Source organism: Myotis myotis, unplaced genomic scaffold (genome assembly GCF_014108235.1).
Source record: "Myotis myotis isolate mMyoMyo1 unplaced genomic scaffold, mMyoMyo1.p scaffold_m19_p_16, whole genome shotgun sequence".
In the NCBI taxonomy this organism is placed as follows: domain Eukaryota; kingdom Metazoa; phylum Chordata; class Mammalia; order Chiroptera; family Vespertilionidae; genus Myotis; species Myotis myotis.
This window is the reverse complement of record NW_023416320.1, coordinates 35,828,633-35,843,538: the sequence shown is the minus strand read 5'-3', so window position 1 is coordinate 35,843,538 and position 14,906 is coordinate 35,828,633. Positions and strand designations below refer to the sequence as shown.

Genomic DNA, 14,906 nt, shown 5'->3' with positions numbered 1-14,906 from the left:
TACAGCTATGAAACAAAATCTTTTCATAAAAAACAAACAAAACAACAACAACAAATCAGGATGCTTCTTTGCCCTTTAAAACACTTGGAAATTCTCATTTTTTTACCTAAAGATTTCACATATTTGTGTTGTTTTTAATGCTTGTAAATAATTACAACAGCATTAAATCACTTCCCAAGCCATGTACATAATCCTGTGATCGTTCACGTGTTGGGAGAAGAAATGGAGTACTGGTATAAAAACATATGCTTCGGAGCTGAAAATACCTAGCGTGAGTCTCGGCTCCCGTGGAACCAGCTGCCTGCCTTTGAGCAATTCGCTGAACCTCTCTGTGTGTGAGGTGCTATCGTCTGGAAACTCTCAGGCATTATTTTGGTTTTAACTACTACTTCCCTGTTGGTGAACCCAGCCTACTGGATAGAGCCTCTTAGATAGCAATCCCACATCTCAAATCCAATTCAATTCAGTATCCTGACACTCCCAATCCCCAAGGAACTTCTCCTCTGGTTTTGCCATTATATCAGATAATGATCCAGGCACCCAATTCAATGTGTCTGTCTCCCTCTCAACACACTATGTATTCTAACAAGACTTTTATTTTCCTACCTCCTAAATATTTCTAAAATCAATACTTTCCTCTCCATTTCCATTTGTTTCAATAACTTCCTAACTAGTCTCTCTGACTCTGCTCTTAGTTTCATCCTTAATTTGTCCTCAATGGTACCACCAGGATGCTCAATTTAAAATGCATGACCCCGCCCCTTGCACCACTTAAAACTCACAAGCCAATCACCTCTCTTACAGGCATAAGGCTAAGTTCCTCAACTGGTGTCCTAAGGTCCCGTTGGTCTGCTCCTGCCCACCCCTCCTGCTTCCTTTCTACCCTTCCTCACCCATCATGGTTCTGCAATATCTTTGCTCATATTGTTCCCTCTCCCTGAAGGAGCCTCTCTCCCTTCCTTTAACTAGCCTACTAACAGTCATCTGTCAGAACTGCCCATGCTAAACTCCTAGGTCTTTCCTAAGTCTCTTCTGCACTCCCTGGGCATCCTGTTGCCTCTACCATAGTGTTTAGTAGAGTGTTTCAAAATAACCTGTATACTGCAATTCCTCTTCCTTTCCTTTAAGATTGTCAAGGGCATACTGTCTGATTCATCTCTGCATCCCAATGCTGTACACAGTCCTGCACTTGCATAAATTACACAATAGCCAGGCCGGCATGGCTCAGTGGTTGAGCATCGACCTATGAACCAAGAGGTCATGGTTTAATTCCTGGTCAGGGCACATGCCCAGGTTGCAGAAGCAATCTCCAGTAGAGGGCTTCCAGGAGGAAGCCAATCAATGATTATCTCTCATCATTGATGTTTCTGTCTCTCCTTCTCCCTTCCTCTCTGAAATCAATAAAAATATATTTTAAATTACACAATATATATTGTTGAAACAGAAAGACTATTTCAAAAAGGAAGACCTGTCAGCAGTGACAGTAGAGTCCATACTGTTCTCCATGAATGCTATTCTGTTAAAGTCACCATGTCACTCAGGAATCCACCACCATTTCTATTCTCATCTAGTTGCCCCAACTTTTGGGCATTTATATACATACAAACATTCATTAATCATCTGTTAGTAGATACCTTGTCAACAATGGGTAAATAAAAAAGAAAAAGACAAATCAAAAAGATATTCATCAAATGAATATAAAGCATGATATGAGGAAGTCTATAATGTAGGCATAGAAAGGAATATAAAGAAAAAGACTAATTTATGGGAGGAAAGAAGACTTCATGGAGGATGGATTTTGAGGTATGCCAGGAAAGATGGGTGGGAATTGGCCAAAGCAGCTGAAATTAGAGTCAGTCTGGCTAAAATTACCAAAAAAACAAGCAAAGATGTTTCATTTTCTTCTAAATGACTGACAGAATCTCACAAACTTGGATCTATATAAAACAGAACTTTGTCCACCATTGAAGTTGTAAGGTCCATGTAACTAGACAGCTAATATTCAAAACATAACACTCTATTCTTCCCACAAATAATGATTTTTAATAAGTCCATATTAATTTCTTCTAAGTTACAATTATGTTTTTTGAATCAGAAGTTCTGGGCCCGAGCTAAATTTCCTGATTGGTACAGGGGCAAAGCTTTGAGAGGATAATGTATAATCATTCATTCACCCTCTGTGGTCCATCCACCAAACAGAAGTCTGAAATGTCAGCAAAAGGAACTAAACAAAAGCAGTAGGGAAAAAATTACAAAGAACTTGACCAGAATGCCTTGAATACATTTTTTAAAGACTGACTGTCCTTGTGACAGGCTAAAAAACTCAGCAGTCACAAATAAAAATAAATCCTGCTTCTGTAAGCACTGACAATTTTTCCTCACAGAGTATATTTCCTTAACTGAATCTTCAGGTTAGTCTTATTTTATCTCTAATATTTTCAGCTCTCATTTATTCCAAAGGAAATTCTGGGCACAAAATCCTTTGATCTTCCTTTTGCTTTGGTGAAAACAACAGCTTTTCTTAGCTTAGGGACAGAAGTAATTCAAAGGTTTCTTTTTGAAGATGATTTTACTAGTGTCTGCCTCTGCTTGTCAGCCAGGGTATCTATTCATCCTTGATAAATATTATCACAATAAAAGACTTACCATAGCATGTGAAAACACTGAGATAAGTAATTCAAATCTCATTTGCTGCTCTTATCTAATGATTGTATTAAAAATTCCTTTAATGTAGAAGTAAATATTAGATATAATTACAACTCCTCAAGGGCAAATGAATTAGTCTGCATGCAGATAAGAATGAGCAGAGTGCAGATAAATGAAATAAGGTTCCATGTATATATGTAAATGCTGCTAGATCATATGCTCAGACAGTAGTGGTGGCAACATTTAATAGAATTATAGTGATTTTCAAATAAAGAAAAGCTAGGTTGTTCTTAAGAGTGTCACTATATTTTCAAGTTTACCTGCTCTTGTCTCATGTGAAATTTATGAACCTTGGCTATGCTGATGAGTTTTCTTGAGTGCGGTCTCCAACAGAGCCAGCATCTGTGCCCTTCAAATGGCCTAGAATTTTCTGGATATAAAAAGTAGACTGGATGCTAGAATAAGTTCAATAAAATAATAATAGCACAAAAAGGAAGGCTATTACACTAAAATTAATCTGATCTCCAATTCAATTCAACAATTTTTATGGCACTTACTACATACCAAACACAGAGCTGACCAGGACACAGTTGCCCTCCTATGCATTGAGTAAGGCAGATAAATAACTCACAAGTCAGACTAAAACAAATGACATTCAAGAGGTTATTAAGTTTTAAAGAAGAAAGTGATTAATTCCAGCTGAGACTGTAATAACTTCTGAAGGCTTCCTGCAGAAAGATAAATTTGAGATGGGTCTTAAATAATTATACTCTTTCACCAAATAGAAATGGACCCGAAGCACATGCCCTGAATGATAGCTGGGTTCAAAGAAGCTGAAGAAGAACTGACAGCAAAGGAGGTACAGGTGGACATGCTGATTCTATTTGCACACCTGTTTCATGCCCCTCTTCCTTTTGAATTCTACCCTCATACCACTTTATTATTTCTCCTCCCCCTGTAGGATTTTCACACATGCTACTGTCTCTGCTAAAACATACCCCTCGCCCCACACTTTTATCTCCTGTTCCCTCTCCCCTGAACACTGTAGCTTCAACTCCTCTTTCAGAAGATCGCGGCACAAAGATCATACTTCCTCAAATAATTCACTCCTTTAACCTTCAACCGTCACCCCATCCTGCCTTCAATTAAGACAGATTCTTTCCTTTACACGTGTAGCACCTTACACATTTCCTACATTATTTTTTCCACACATTGCTACAAATTGTTATTAAAAATGTTGTTTGTTGTTTATCATAACCCATAGGCAAAATTTTCTTGGAAGGTAACAATCTTGTCTACTGGGAGGCCCTCAGTGTGAAGAGCTGTCCCTGGTACTTGGGAATACAAGATTGGGGAAGTAAATGTAAGTATCCAGCAATACCTTTACGATTACATTGTGTGAGGATTTGGCACTTAGGTATAACTTACACATTGTAAATATAAGAGCCTTTATATGTTTCACATATAGGAAAGAAGTATAGAAAACATTCAGCCATTATAAATTAATTCAAATTCTTTGTAAATTTAGTTAATTTCTCCGGCTATTAAACAATCACTTCTCATATAAAACAAAATTTACAACTCTGAAAACAGAAAGAAACTGGATGTACACATTTAGTTCACAGCCTGTCTTAGAGCAACAGAAATATGGATGCATCATAAGGTATAGAAACATAGAATCCACCTGAAAGACAAACTAGAAAATAAATATAAAACTGCTATTGAGGAGATAAATATGCATCTGGAATGTTTCCGGTTCATTTAAAAAGAAACCCCATCATTTAATAACTCTAAAGCCACAGATTTATTAAGAAAAACAACTGAAGGATAAGGAATTATTTATATTCTGATTAATGGCCTCTCTCTCTCTCTCTCTCTCTCTCTCTCTCTCTCTCTCTCTCTCTCTCTCTCTCCCTTCCTCCCTCCCTCCCTCCCTCCCTCTCCCAGATTTATTAAATCCATACTCTTGTTGAGTTAAGGAAGTTTCCACAGCTGCTCATCAATAGAAGAACCAAAATTTTCCATTTCAAGCTTGGAAACACCATTTGTTATCTAAACAAGGAATGAGAAACAGTGTTTTATGAGCTGAAGGCTCTGAGGGAAGAAGGACATGGGAATGGAGACAGGGGCTAGGACTGGAGATGAGGTGTGAAGGCTGAGGTTCTTTATGTCCTCATACTACTCCTAGTTGTACTTAAAAACAAGAAATGGCAGTAAGCCCACACCATCCTTCACATCTATCTCACACCAGGAGAATGCATTCATGACATCCCTGCCCTCCTTCAGAATATAGAGAAATGGCACATTTCATGGAGGTGCTATCATGGGAATAGCCAAAACTTCCAACCAGACATTTTTTTCAGTTGAAAAAATTGTGCAAAATATATGACTCTGAGATTAGTATTTGGGTAGCATTCCTTGTGAACACAAATAAGATCTCTATCATTTTTCTACTTATATCAAATATAGTTTGGCCCTTTAAAAACTTTCTTTTAAAGAAAATGTGCCAATCCATATCCACAAAGGCACAGCTTGAGAGAATATATGCTTTGAGTAATTTTCTTGTCTTCCTTCTGAAAGGATGATGAATTTACATTTAGATACCCTGAAACATAAACCCTAAAAAGTTTCAGTCTGAAGCTCACACATCACAAAAATGATAAATGGCCTCAGTAACTAATGTACAACTTGTTTCCTTTTGATTTTTCTGCTTTATTTTACTGTTGACTTTATAATAAAAATGGTACTTAAAAATAATCTAGAACCCTCTAATTGAAAGGAGTACTTTCATACAGGGAATAATGTTCACACTGACATTACATTTTATCTCACCGGTCACCAGGCAGTGGTGCTTTTGGCCATAACCAGGATGCATTAAAATGAAAGAGTTTGGTAACGGTAGAGTACATTTATGTAAGGCAGGAAAGAACAAGGCTAATGGAAATGATGGCTCGTGTCCAGAGGGAATGAATAAAAAGGAAAGCTTGGGGTAGAAAAAAGAGAATAAAATAGTTAGAGGATGGTGAAGGTAGAGAATAAAAATGCCCTTGCTCCTAAGTTTCTTGGTTAGAAATTATGTTAGATACTTTACATGCTGTTATTTCTTAATAATCAGAGGACAATCAATCAAGAACTTTGATTTGGCAGAGAAGGGTATAATTTAGACATAGGTGTCAAACATGTCTGCTGGCTTAACACTATCTATTAAGGATAACAACTAACCCAGGTTGCCTTCCGGCCACCAGCGTCAGGGCTTTGATGCAGGTGGCAAGGACACCTCAGGTGCTCTGAATGCCTGGCCCGTATTCCCATGGAGACTGGCATGGTCAGACCAGCCAGTTGGTCTCTGCTGGCTGTATTACTGTCTCATGAGAACTTTAACCATTTTGAATATCATTTGCAATAGAAGCTAATTAAGTAAAAACTTTCCAACGACTCTACAGTATGGAGAACTTCTTACACAAAGTGCTTTGATAAGCACAATGACAATACCAATCAACTTATCCTTCATTTCAAAGAGGCTATACAAGAATAAATTTTACTTACATGTGAAATCTAAAGAACAATACAAACAAACAAACAAAACAGAACCAGACTCACAGATACAGAGAACTGACTGATGGTTGCCAGAGAGGAGGAGGGTTGGGGGACTGGGTGAAAAGGTGAAGGGATTGAGAAGTACAGATTAGTAGTTACAAGGCAGTCATGGGGATGTAGAGTACAGCATAGGGAATAGAGTCAATAATATTGTAATAACTATGGATGGTGCTAGGGGAGCACTGGAAATATCAGGGGAGGCACTTGGTAAAGTATATGATTGTCTAACCACTACGCTGCACACTTGAAACTAATACAAAATAATACTGAATGTAAACTGTGCTTGTAAATATTGAATGTAAACTGTAAAATTACATATATATTACATATATATTTATATATAAACTATAAAAACAAGATTCAAGAAGATGAGAAATCTGTACATCTGTAATTTATCATCAAGGAAAAACACTGAACTCTGTACGAGCCACAGATGAAGCAAAACGAAAGAGTGCAAGGGTGAGGTGACATTCATTTAGCTCAGGGCTGTGGCTCTGAAATTTGAGTGTGCGTGATTATCACGAGGAAGCCCTGTTACAACACAGATCGCAGGGCCACCACGAGATTTTTACCAAGTTTGCAGGTGATACTGAGGCTGCTGGTCTGGGGACCATCCTTTGAGAACTCCTGGAACTATGGGAACTGGTTTTTAATTCTAGCTGCACATTAGAACCTCCTAGGGGACTTCTAAAAAGTTCTAATGCCCAGGCCTCACCCCAGCCCAGTAATAAAAATGGAGGAGACTCTACTGGAACTGGACATAGAAGCATATAAAGAGTAGTTTTATAAACAGACACAGGGGTGGCAGATGCTAAGTGAGAAGTCACAGAAGAAGGGAAGGACAGGGCATGATGGGACATGGGGCAAGTGCAGCATGGCTGGTGCACAGGCAGAACAATGAAACCTTGGGTCAAGTCATCAAAGACCTGGACCGCCATACCAAGGAGCTTATGACTCCTGAGGGGGCAATAAGAAATCACCCAATGCTCTGAGCAGGAGAAGGACATGGTAAGATGAGGTTTAAATTTCTTATCTGGCAGCAAATTCCTGAGTAAATAACACAACACTGGTTCTTAGAGGAAGACCAGGTAGGAGCCACAGCAATGGTCTAGGACTATTTTCTCAAACTGGACTCCAGGGACGTACTCTCAAGGCCCACCTGCTCTACACAAATGCTTTCATTTCATGTCTTTATGTGAAAGATAACCTAAGAATATATTTTATCAGTTATGCAGGCAAACTTTTCTTTTGTGAAGACAGTCAGTACTCAATGTTGAGATTTTCATAACATTGAACTTAAGGCTTCTAAAGTCAATATTTTTTAATCAGTAGACAAACTATTTAAAATTTCAATATTGATTTTATTTTTTCCTGTGAAAGCAGGAAATATATATATATATATAACATGACTTTGAGTAACAAAGTCTAGACAAGGCAGTAAAATTGGGGCAGCCTTAGAATCATCAGGATCTTCAATTACATTTTAGGAAGAGGGGAAAATGAGAAATGAAAACGATATTGAGGGCTTTGAGGCTAGAGCTTCAGAAGATGATAAAATGCTGGAAAAAAGTAAAAATAAAAACCTAGAAAAAGGGATAGTTTTTTGTAAAGCTGGGGTAAGGAGACAAAGCATTTTTAGTGGAAGAAAGCCTACATCAGTCATAACCACAGGAACCAATACCCCTTCCTTGTCAGGAATTTTAGGAATTGTCTTCACCATTTAGCCGTATCGTGAACAAAACCAAAATATTGTCTCAATAGTGTTTTTGAGTTATTAGGGCTTAAGGTGGAATAAAAATATATTTTCTTAAAAATAAAAGTTGTAATCAGTAATTTTAAAAGGCAATCTGTTAGCAGAATCTATAATAATAAAAGGGTAATATCCTAATTAGACCAGACGCTCTTCCGGACGAAGCCAGGGCCAGAGCGAAGTCTGGGTCCTGGGTGCCTGCCTGCCAGTGGGAAGCCAGTGCCAGCAGCTGGGGGAAGGAAGGCCTACACTTGCACGAATTTTCATGCATCGGGCCTCTAAGTCATTTATAAGAGGAATGTTAATAATTTGTTGAAAATTAAAGCTGCTAAATTATAACACATTGTGGTTAATTTTCTCTGCCATTGATCACTGTACCAGTAACATTTTTAGAGAGAGAAAAAGAACATATTAAAATGCAAACATTAACATCAGATGTGTTTGAAAGTAGATATTTTTCCGATACCAGGTACATGTTTCTTCATATCTTCCGTGTTAAACATATGCTTCTTTCTTTGTGAGGGTGCCAGCTGCTTAATGGTACATAACAAAACTATTTTACCCTCAACCCACTGAACCTCCTAGGGCAGTGATGGCGAACCTTTTGAGCTCGGCGTGTCAGCATTTTGAAAAACCGTAACTTAACTCTGGTGCCGTGTCACATATAGAAATTTTTTGATATTTGCAACCATAGTAAAACAAAGATTTATATTTTTGATATTCATTTTATATATTTAAATGCCATTTAACAAAGAAAAATCAACCCAAAAAATGAGTTCGCGTGTCACCTGACACGCATGTCATAGGTTCGCCATCACTGTCCTAGGGACATCACTATAAACATCAATGCTTTTCCCCCGGAAAATGGTCTACTAAATATTTAATCCCTAGATCTTCAACAGAAATTAAAAGCATAGCATTAAAATTTACAAACAGGTTTTCTATTTTATTTAGAAAATTAGTACCCATTAGAATATTTGAAATAGTAAACCCTAAATAGAGAACTTTATATCAAAAGAAATATCATGAATCATCTAATATAATGAATAATTTAAGAGGGCAAAAACACTATCTGTCCCTGTCAAAATACAGAAACAGAAACTTTTTTTATCTTTACTGTTGAGAGTATTACAAATGTCCCCTCTTTCCCCCATTTCCCACCTCTACCTAGTTCCCATGTCACCCACTCCTTCACCACCATTGAATAATTACGTACCTGAGCTTCTGGTTGTATTGTTTGACCTTTTCCAATGAGGCTGCATTTATTTGGGCTTGAAATTCTTCCACTGAAACATTGTCTCTATAATAATATCCTTCCATGCTCTCCAGAGCTGTAGAAACAAGTAAATGTACTTTTCACATGATTTATAACTCAGTTTCTCCACATTTAATCTTATTATTAGTAAACTAGAGGCCCAGTGCACGAATTTGTGCAGAGGTGGGGTCCCCTGGCCTGCCCCGATCAGGGCCCGATGGGGTCCAGCTGGCCAGGGGGAGGGGCCGCGGGAGGTTGGCCGGCCACAGTGCATGACATAGCAGCCGGTCATTCCAATTATTCTGGTCACTTGGCTTTTATATATATATATATAGATGTATTAAATATCACCAAATATAACCATATATGCAAGAAACTATCTTTCATCAGAGCAAGAATGAATAAAAATCATTCTTCTGCTCTCATAATAAATAGCAAGCATGTGATGACTCTCTGTTAAGCAGGGAAAGGAATTTCTAATTTAAACTGTTTCCTGTTCTTAAAACATTTTGTATATGTTCTTTGTGAAGCTAAACTCAAACTCATATATGTTATTAATATATAAACACAAAGGTAAATACACACATACACATGTATGAGAGGCAGAAATGTATATTAACATATGTGAGTAAAAAATTGAAATTGTCATCTCCATGTATATTCACATTCTCTTATAGCTGCAATTAAATTATGAAATATTAGTGTAATAAATAAGACATTTAAAGTTAAATCTTAGAATACTGACTCTACCCAAAATTTAGTTAAAAATAAAAAAGCACAAACATACCTGTGTGTGTGTGTGTGTGTGTGTGTGTGTGTGTGTTTAAAGTCCCATTGATTTTAAAAGTCTTTTGATTAATATAAATTTCTTTTTTAACTAACATTTTTGGTTAAGTGGTTCTTTTTCCCTTACACTTTATGCAGTGATATTTTTAACCTTTTAACAAGGAAATGAATCGCATGGAATTGCCCAGAAGTATAAGATTTCTTATAGAGAGGTTGCCAGCAACAGGAATAGCAAAGGAATTAATCTTGTCCAGTGTAAATTATTTCCCCGTGAAATTATTGCCACTAAAGAGCCTCACTTGTCAGCAGACTATTTCAAAATTGAATAAAAATTAATCTTTCAAAACTTCCAAATGCAATCATTTCTAAACTAAATAATAAGGTTTCCTTGAATTGACAGAGACTTACTATTTTGGGAGGCAAAATAAGAAAGTCACTGCTAATTTCAGCTGTGCTATATTTTCTAAACTAGTCAGCTTGGAGCATTGAAGAAACAACAAAACTTTGAGTACTGCTGCATTTGAAATTTTAAAAATGGAATTACTGGCCTATAATCAAGAAACGCATTTATGCAAAATTAGACAGAAAGACCACTACAGTTAGTTCAGTACAGGAAATAAAATGTGGAGCTTGTTTCAATGATTGTTTATTTGTTTATTCCTTAAAACTCTGCATTAATTAGAATATTTGCACTAGTTCAGCAAGCTTCTGGTCCTGAATACACACAAGACATACAAAGAAGTCTTCCTGAAAAATCAATCTTCAAATATTCTAGGAGAGGAGTATTCAATCTATTAATGGTCATACTTCAATGCGGATTCCTCTTACTAGTTGTAAAGCTAATAATGAAAATCCTGGCATTGGAGTTAAACCACAACTTGCGTTCCATAGTAGCTGTGTGACCTTAGGTATGTTAATTAATATCTGAGAGCCTCAAGTCCCTCATTTGTGAAATAGAAGATTACCTACTAATTATGGTTCTTGAATTAAGGTAAATAATAGTATTAAGAGAGCCTATGACTACTCTTATCATTCACTGCACGTGTTTTATGTACTAGGCAACATGCCCAGTGCTCTATGGGCATGATCCAATTTTCAGGGCATATAGATTATGCATGAGTGTGCTTAGCCAAACAGGAAGTTTGTGATTCAAGACCAAAGAGACTGGAAAAACACTAGGAAGGAGTAAGAGGGGAACAGGGGTTGGGGGATGGAAGGGAAAGAAGAAAACACCTGGGATCTAATTTTTATAAAAGTCTGGATGGCTTGATTTTAACCAAAATGTCCAGTCCTGTTCTAAACGTTTATTACACTTTAGAAACAAATGGACATTTTCATCACTCTTCTCGACAATATTTCCAAATTAACAACAGTTAAAATTCACAACTATGTGAAAAAAAATTTTTAAGAGAGGAGAGTCTAATAATTTCACCAGAGTTTCACAAAATTTTATGTTACCTGCATGGTGTTGTGGGGAAATGAATAAAAAATCTATATTTAAAAAGTAAACTTTGTATGGAAACACATTCCCCCTTTTAGGTCCGTGGCTTGGTATTTATTGTTTAAAAAAAAAAAAAAAAAAAGAAAAGAAAATGGAATGACTTTTTGCCAAATTCAATTTCTATTCTCAGAAAAGTAGGTTAATGTACATTAACGTCCAGACTTTAGAATTTGACCACTCCTTAGTATTTTACCTTAATTCTCATCCTGTGGACATCTTGATTTCAGACTGCTAGCCTCAAGAACTCTGATAGAATACCTAGTTTGTGGCCATTTGTGTGGCAGTCCTGGAAATGAATACAAATTCAGTTCCAATGCCTTACTTAGGGATTGTGTTCGTTCCTCCCTGAAACTCTGGCTCCCTGGGTTTAAAGATTCCGATCCTCAAAGGGGCACACATTCCCTAGGAAACAAAGGAGGGGTTCCACGAAACTGTAAGCTGTGGTTGCCACCTGGGCACTGGAGATTCCTTGTGCCAAGGCATCAGCAGCCAAGAAGAGCAAATACCATCTTGGCAAGACTAATAGACCCTGATCATCATAAGGGAGTAGTTATGAGGCATAATGTGAATTGCATCCAGGTAATCCACTCAGGTCCCTCTTAGTACTCCCTTGCCCACTTTTGACCCTCTGGGATGAAGGTCCTGGTCATGTATGCCACAGAGAGCAGCAGAGGTTCAAGCTGAGAACAAGGCTAACCTATAATGGGTAGCAGAAGAGGAGAAATGACAATCTACTGCAGCCCAAGACCAGCTGTAGCAATAGGGCTATAGCTTGTCCCATTAACATGTTTCTTCTCAATTATCCTCCCAGGAAGGGAGGCCCATCAGTCATGAGGGACACACTCCTGATTCTTAAAAAATGAATGGATCTGAGGGCGCAAGATGTGGACTATGGCAGATGCTCTGAGAGTCACCCACTCAGATCCCCCTTCAAAAATGTTGCTGAGCTGCTAGAATAACCAGAAAAACATCCTAGCTGTCAGCTCCTTAAGGCATCGTCAGCCTTTGCTGGAAATTTGTCCCATGCAATTACATCTCCTTTGGAGGCAGCCTGCATCCTAATGGCCTAACAACGCAGAAGCAAAAAGATCCAGCTCCCTCCCCACAACTGCCCAGAATCTAGCAGGGTCAAACATTTGTGAAATGGATTATTCTAATTAAGCAAATATTTACTGGATAATTGCACAGTGTTTCATATTCCACATAGTCCTGTGCCTTCTCCCTCCCAGTGGACATTTAGAATCACCTGGAAGGCTAAAATATACTGGCATTTGGACCTCACCTCCCAGAGATTCTGATGTATTTGTTTAGTTTGGGACCAAGCCTGGGTATTTTCTAAGACCTTCCCAAGGGGACAAATATGCAGCCAGTACTGGGAACCACTGAGAGACAGCATGAAAACAGGCCAGTGGGGATGAAGTGAAAGTCAGCGAGGAGGAAGTGACCCTCAATACCCTCCTTTATTCCCATTTTTTACTTCCTTTATCTCACCCAGGGCTGGGGGATCCCAACAGGATTAATCCCCTGACTTGTAGGATGTTTTTACAGAAGATTGTTTTAGCGTGATCTTCACCTTCTGGCATTGTGTTATGCTTTGTGCTGACTTTCCTGACTGTGTCTGTGTCCCTTACCTTGGAAATCTGTGCCATTCGTTTTGTCTGCCTATAATTCTGTTCTGCAGCTCTGATCTTCAGTGATGCATGTTCCCTAATGTGTTCCCCACTGGCCTCCAACCCTGGAATTCCTGATCTAATTGTTGGTCCCATCTCTGCAGGGTGCCCCCTCCATGAGTGTGCCCTCCTCTGCCCAAACCCTCTCTAGTAAGAAAATTGGGAGAGGCAGCTCATTCACTTCCTGTTCAAGTATACGGTACTACTGACAACTTTCTGAGGGAGGATTTTAATAAATTTCCCAGGAAGTTTTCAAATTCATCTAATATTTCTATTTTTTTATTTGCTAGCAAAGACTCATGTATGCATATCCACACAGAACCAAAACCCTCCAAATAAATGTTTATCCCAGAATAGATTCCATTGGGAATCTCTTCCATTTATCAACTCTTTCAATTACCAGATGGTAGTCTCCACTCAAACCAGAGCTATATTTAATGTGCTCCCCTCAATCTGATGAATACTGAGAGCTACTTATGGCTCCTCATGGGAGTTTTGTGAATGCAGAGGAACTCCTGAAGCCCTTTCTACAGGCAATTTTATCAAAGACAGAATCTCAATGAGACAAACTGTTTCCTAGTCTTCTTTACCTATCTGTGACCTTAACTGCACAAGTACTTCCACTGATACTTATTCAATTCATTTTTCATATTTTACTGCTGTGTAACTACTAAAACTAACATTTGCTGTAGTTTCTTTTGAAATTACATTTTAAAAATATATTTTTATTAATTTCAGAGAGGAGGAGAGAAGGAGAGGTATATATCCTATCTAATAATAGACAAACATGGTAATTGACCATACCTTCACTATGCCTCCCATTGGCTAATCAGTGTGATATGCAAATTAAGTGCCAACAAAGATGGCGGTTAATTTGCATACTGCAGGCAGGACAGGTGAGCACCATCCCGCCTGCCCCGCCGCTATCCGGGCCTGCTATCTGTGACCCAGGGCGGTGGGCGTCCTGTGTGCGACCCGACCTGGGGCGGCCAGGCAGGGCAGCATGGCTCCTCTGTCACCCCAGCTTCCTCATCACAGCTCCCTTGGGGGCCTAAGCCTATAGTCAGACATCCTCCAAGGGCTCCCTGGCTGCCAGAAGGATGTCTGACTGCAAGCTTAGGCCTGATCCCCCAGGGAGTGGGCCTAAGTCGACAGGTGGACATCCCCCAAGAGGTCCTGGACTACAAATGGGCACAGGCTGGGCTGAGGGACCCCCCCACCCCGAGTGCACAACTTTTTGTTCACCGGGCCTCTAGTATATATATAAAAGGCTAATATGTTAAGTGTCCTACCATCTGACCGGTCACTATGCCACGCACTGACCACCAGGGGGGCAGACGCTCAATGCAAGAGCTGCGTGGCACACACTGGCCATTTACAGAGAAATGTCACTGTGGACCTGGCGTCCACAAAGCAACACTAGGCTTCCCCAAAGTGGGACACAGTTCAGCCACCACTCTGGAGTGATAGCCCACAAAATCGCAGCTGATGCTACCGAGACCCCATGGCGCAAAATGCGGCCCACAGCCCAGTCCAGCCTGGAAATAGTTGTTGTGGGCGCTGGTAATGACATCACGTAGCAATGCCCGGCTTCCACTCCCTAGCAACTAGCCTCCTTGCAGTTTCTTCAGCCCAGGAACACGACTTGCTTTATAGCCAGGTGCAAACATTTCACACCTTAACCAAATGTCTGTAAAGCGT

General features: G+C 39.0%; 1 protein-coding gene across 1 annotated transcript in view; it reads right to left on the bottom strand.

Annotated features, from left to right (window-relative positions):
• Positions 1-14,906, bottom strand: part of PREX2 (phosphatidylinositol-3,4,5-trisphosphate dependent Rac exchange factor 2) — a 217,378-nt gene that overhangs the window by 37,368 nt on the left and 165,104 nt on the right. The window contains exon 35 of the mRNA XM_036338466.1: positions 9,210-9,324. Within this exon, the coding sequence (XP_036194359.1) occupies positions 9,210-9,324 (115 nt within the window). The remainder of the gene's footprint in view (positions 1-9,209; positions 9,325-14,906) is intronic.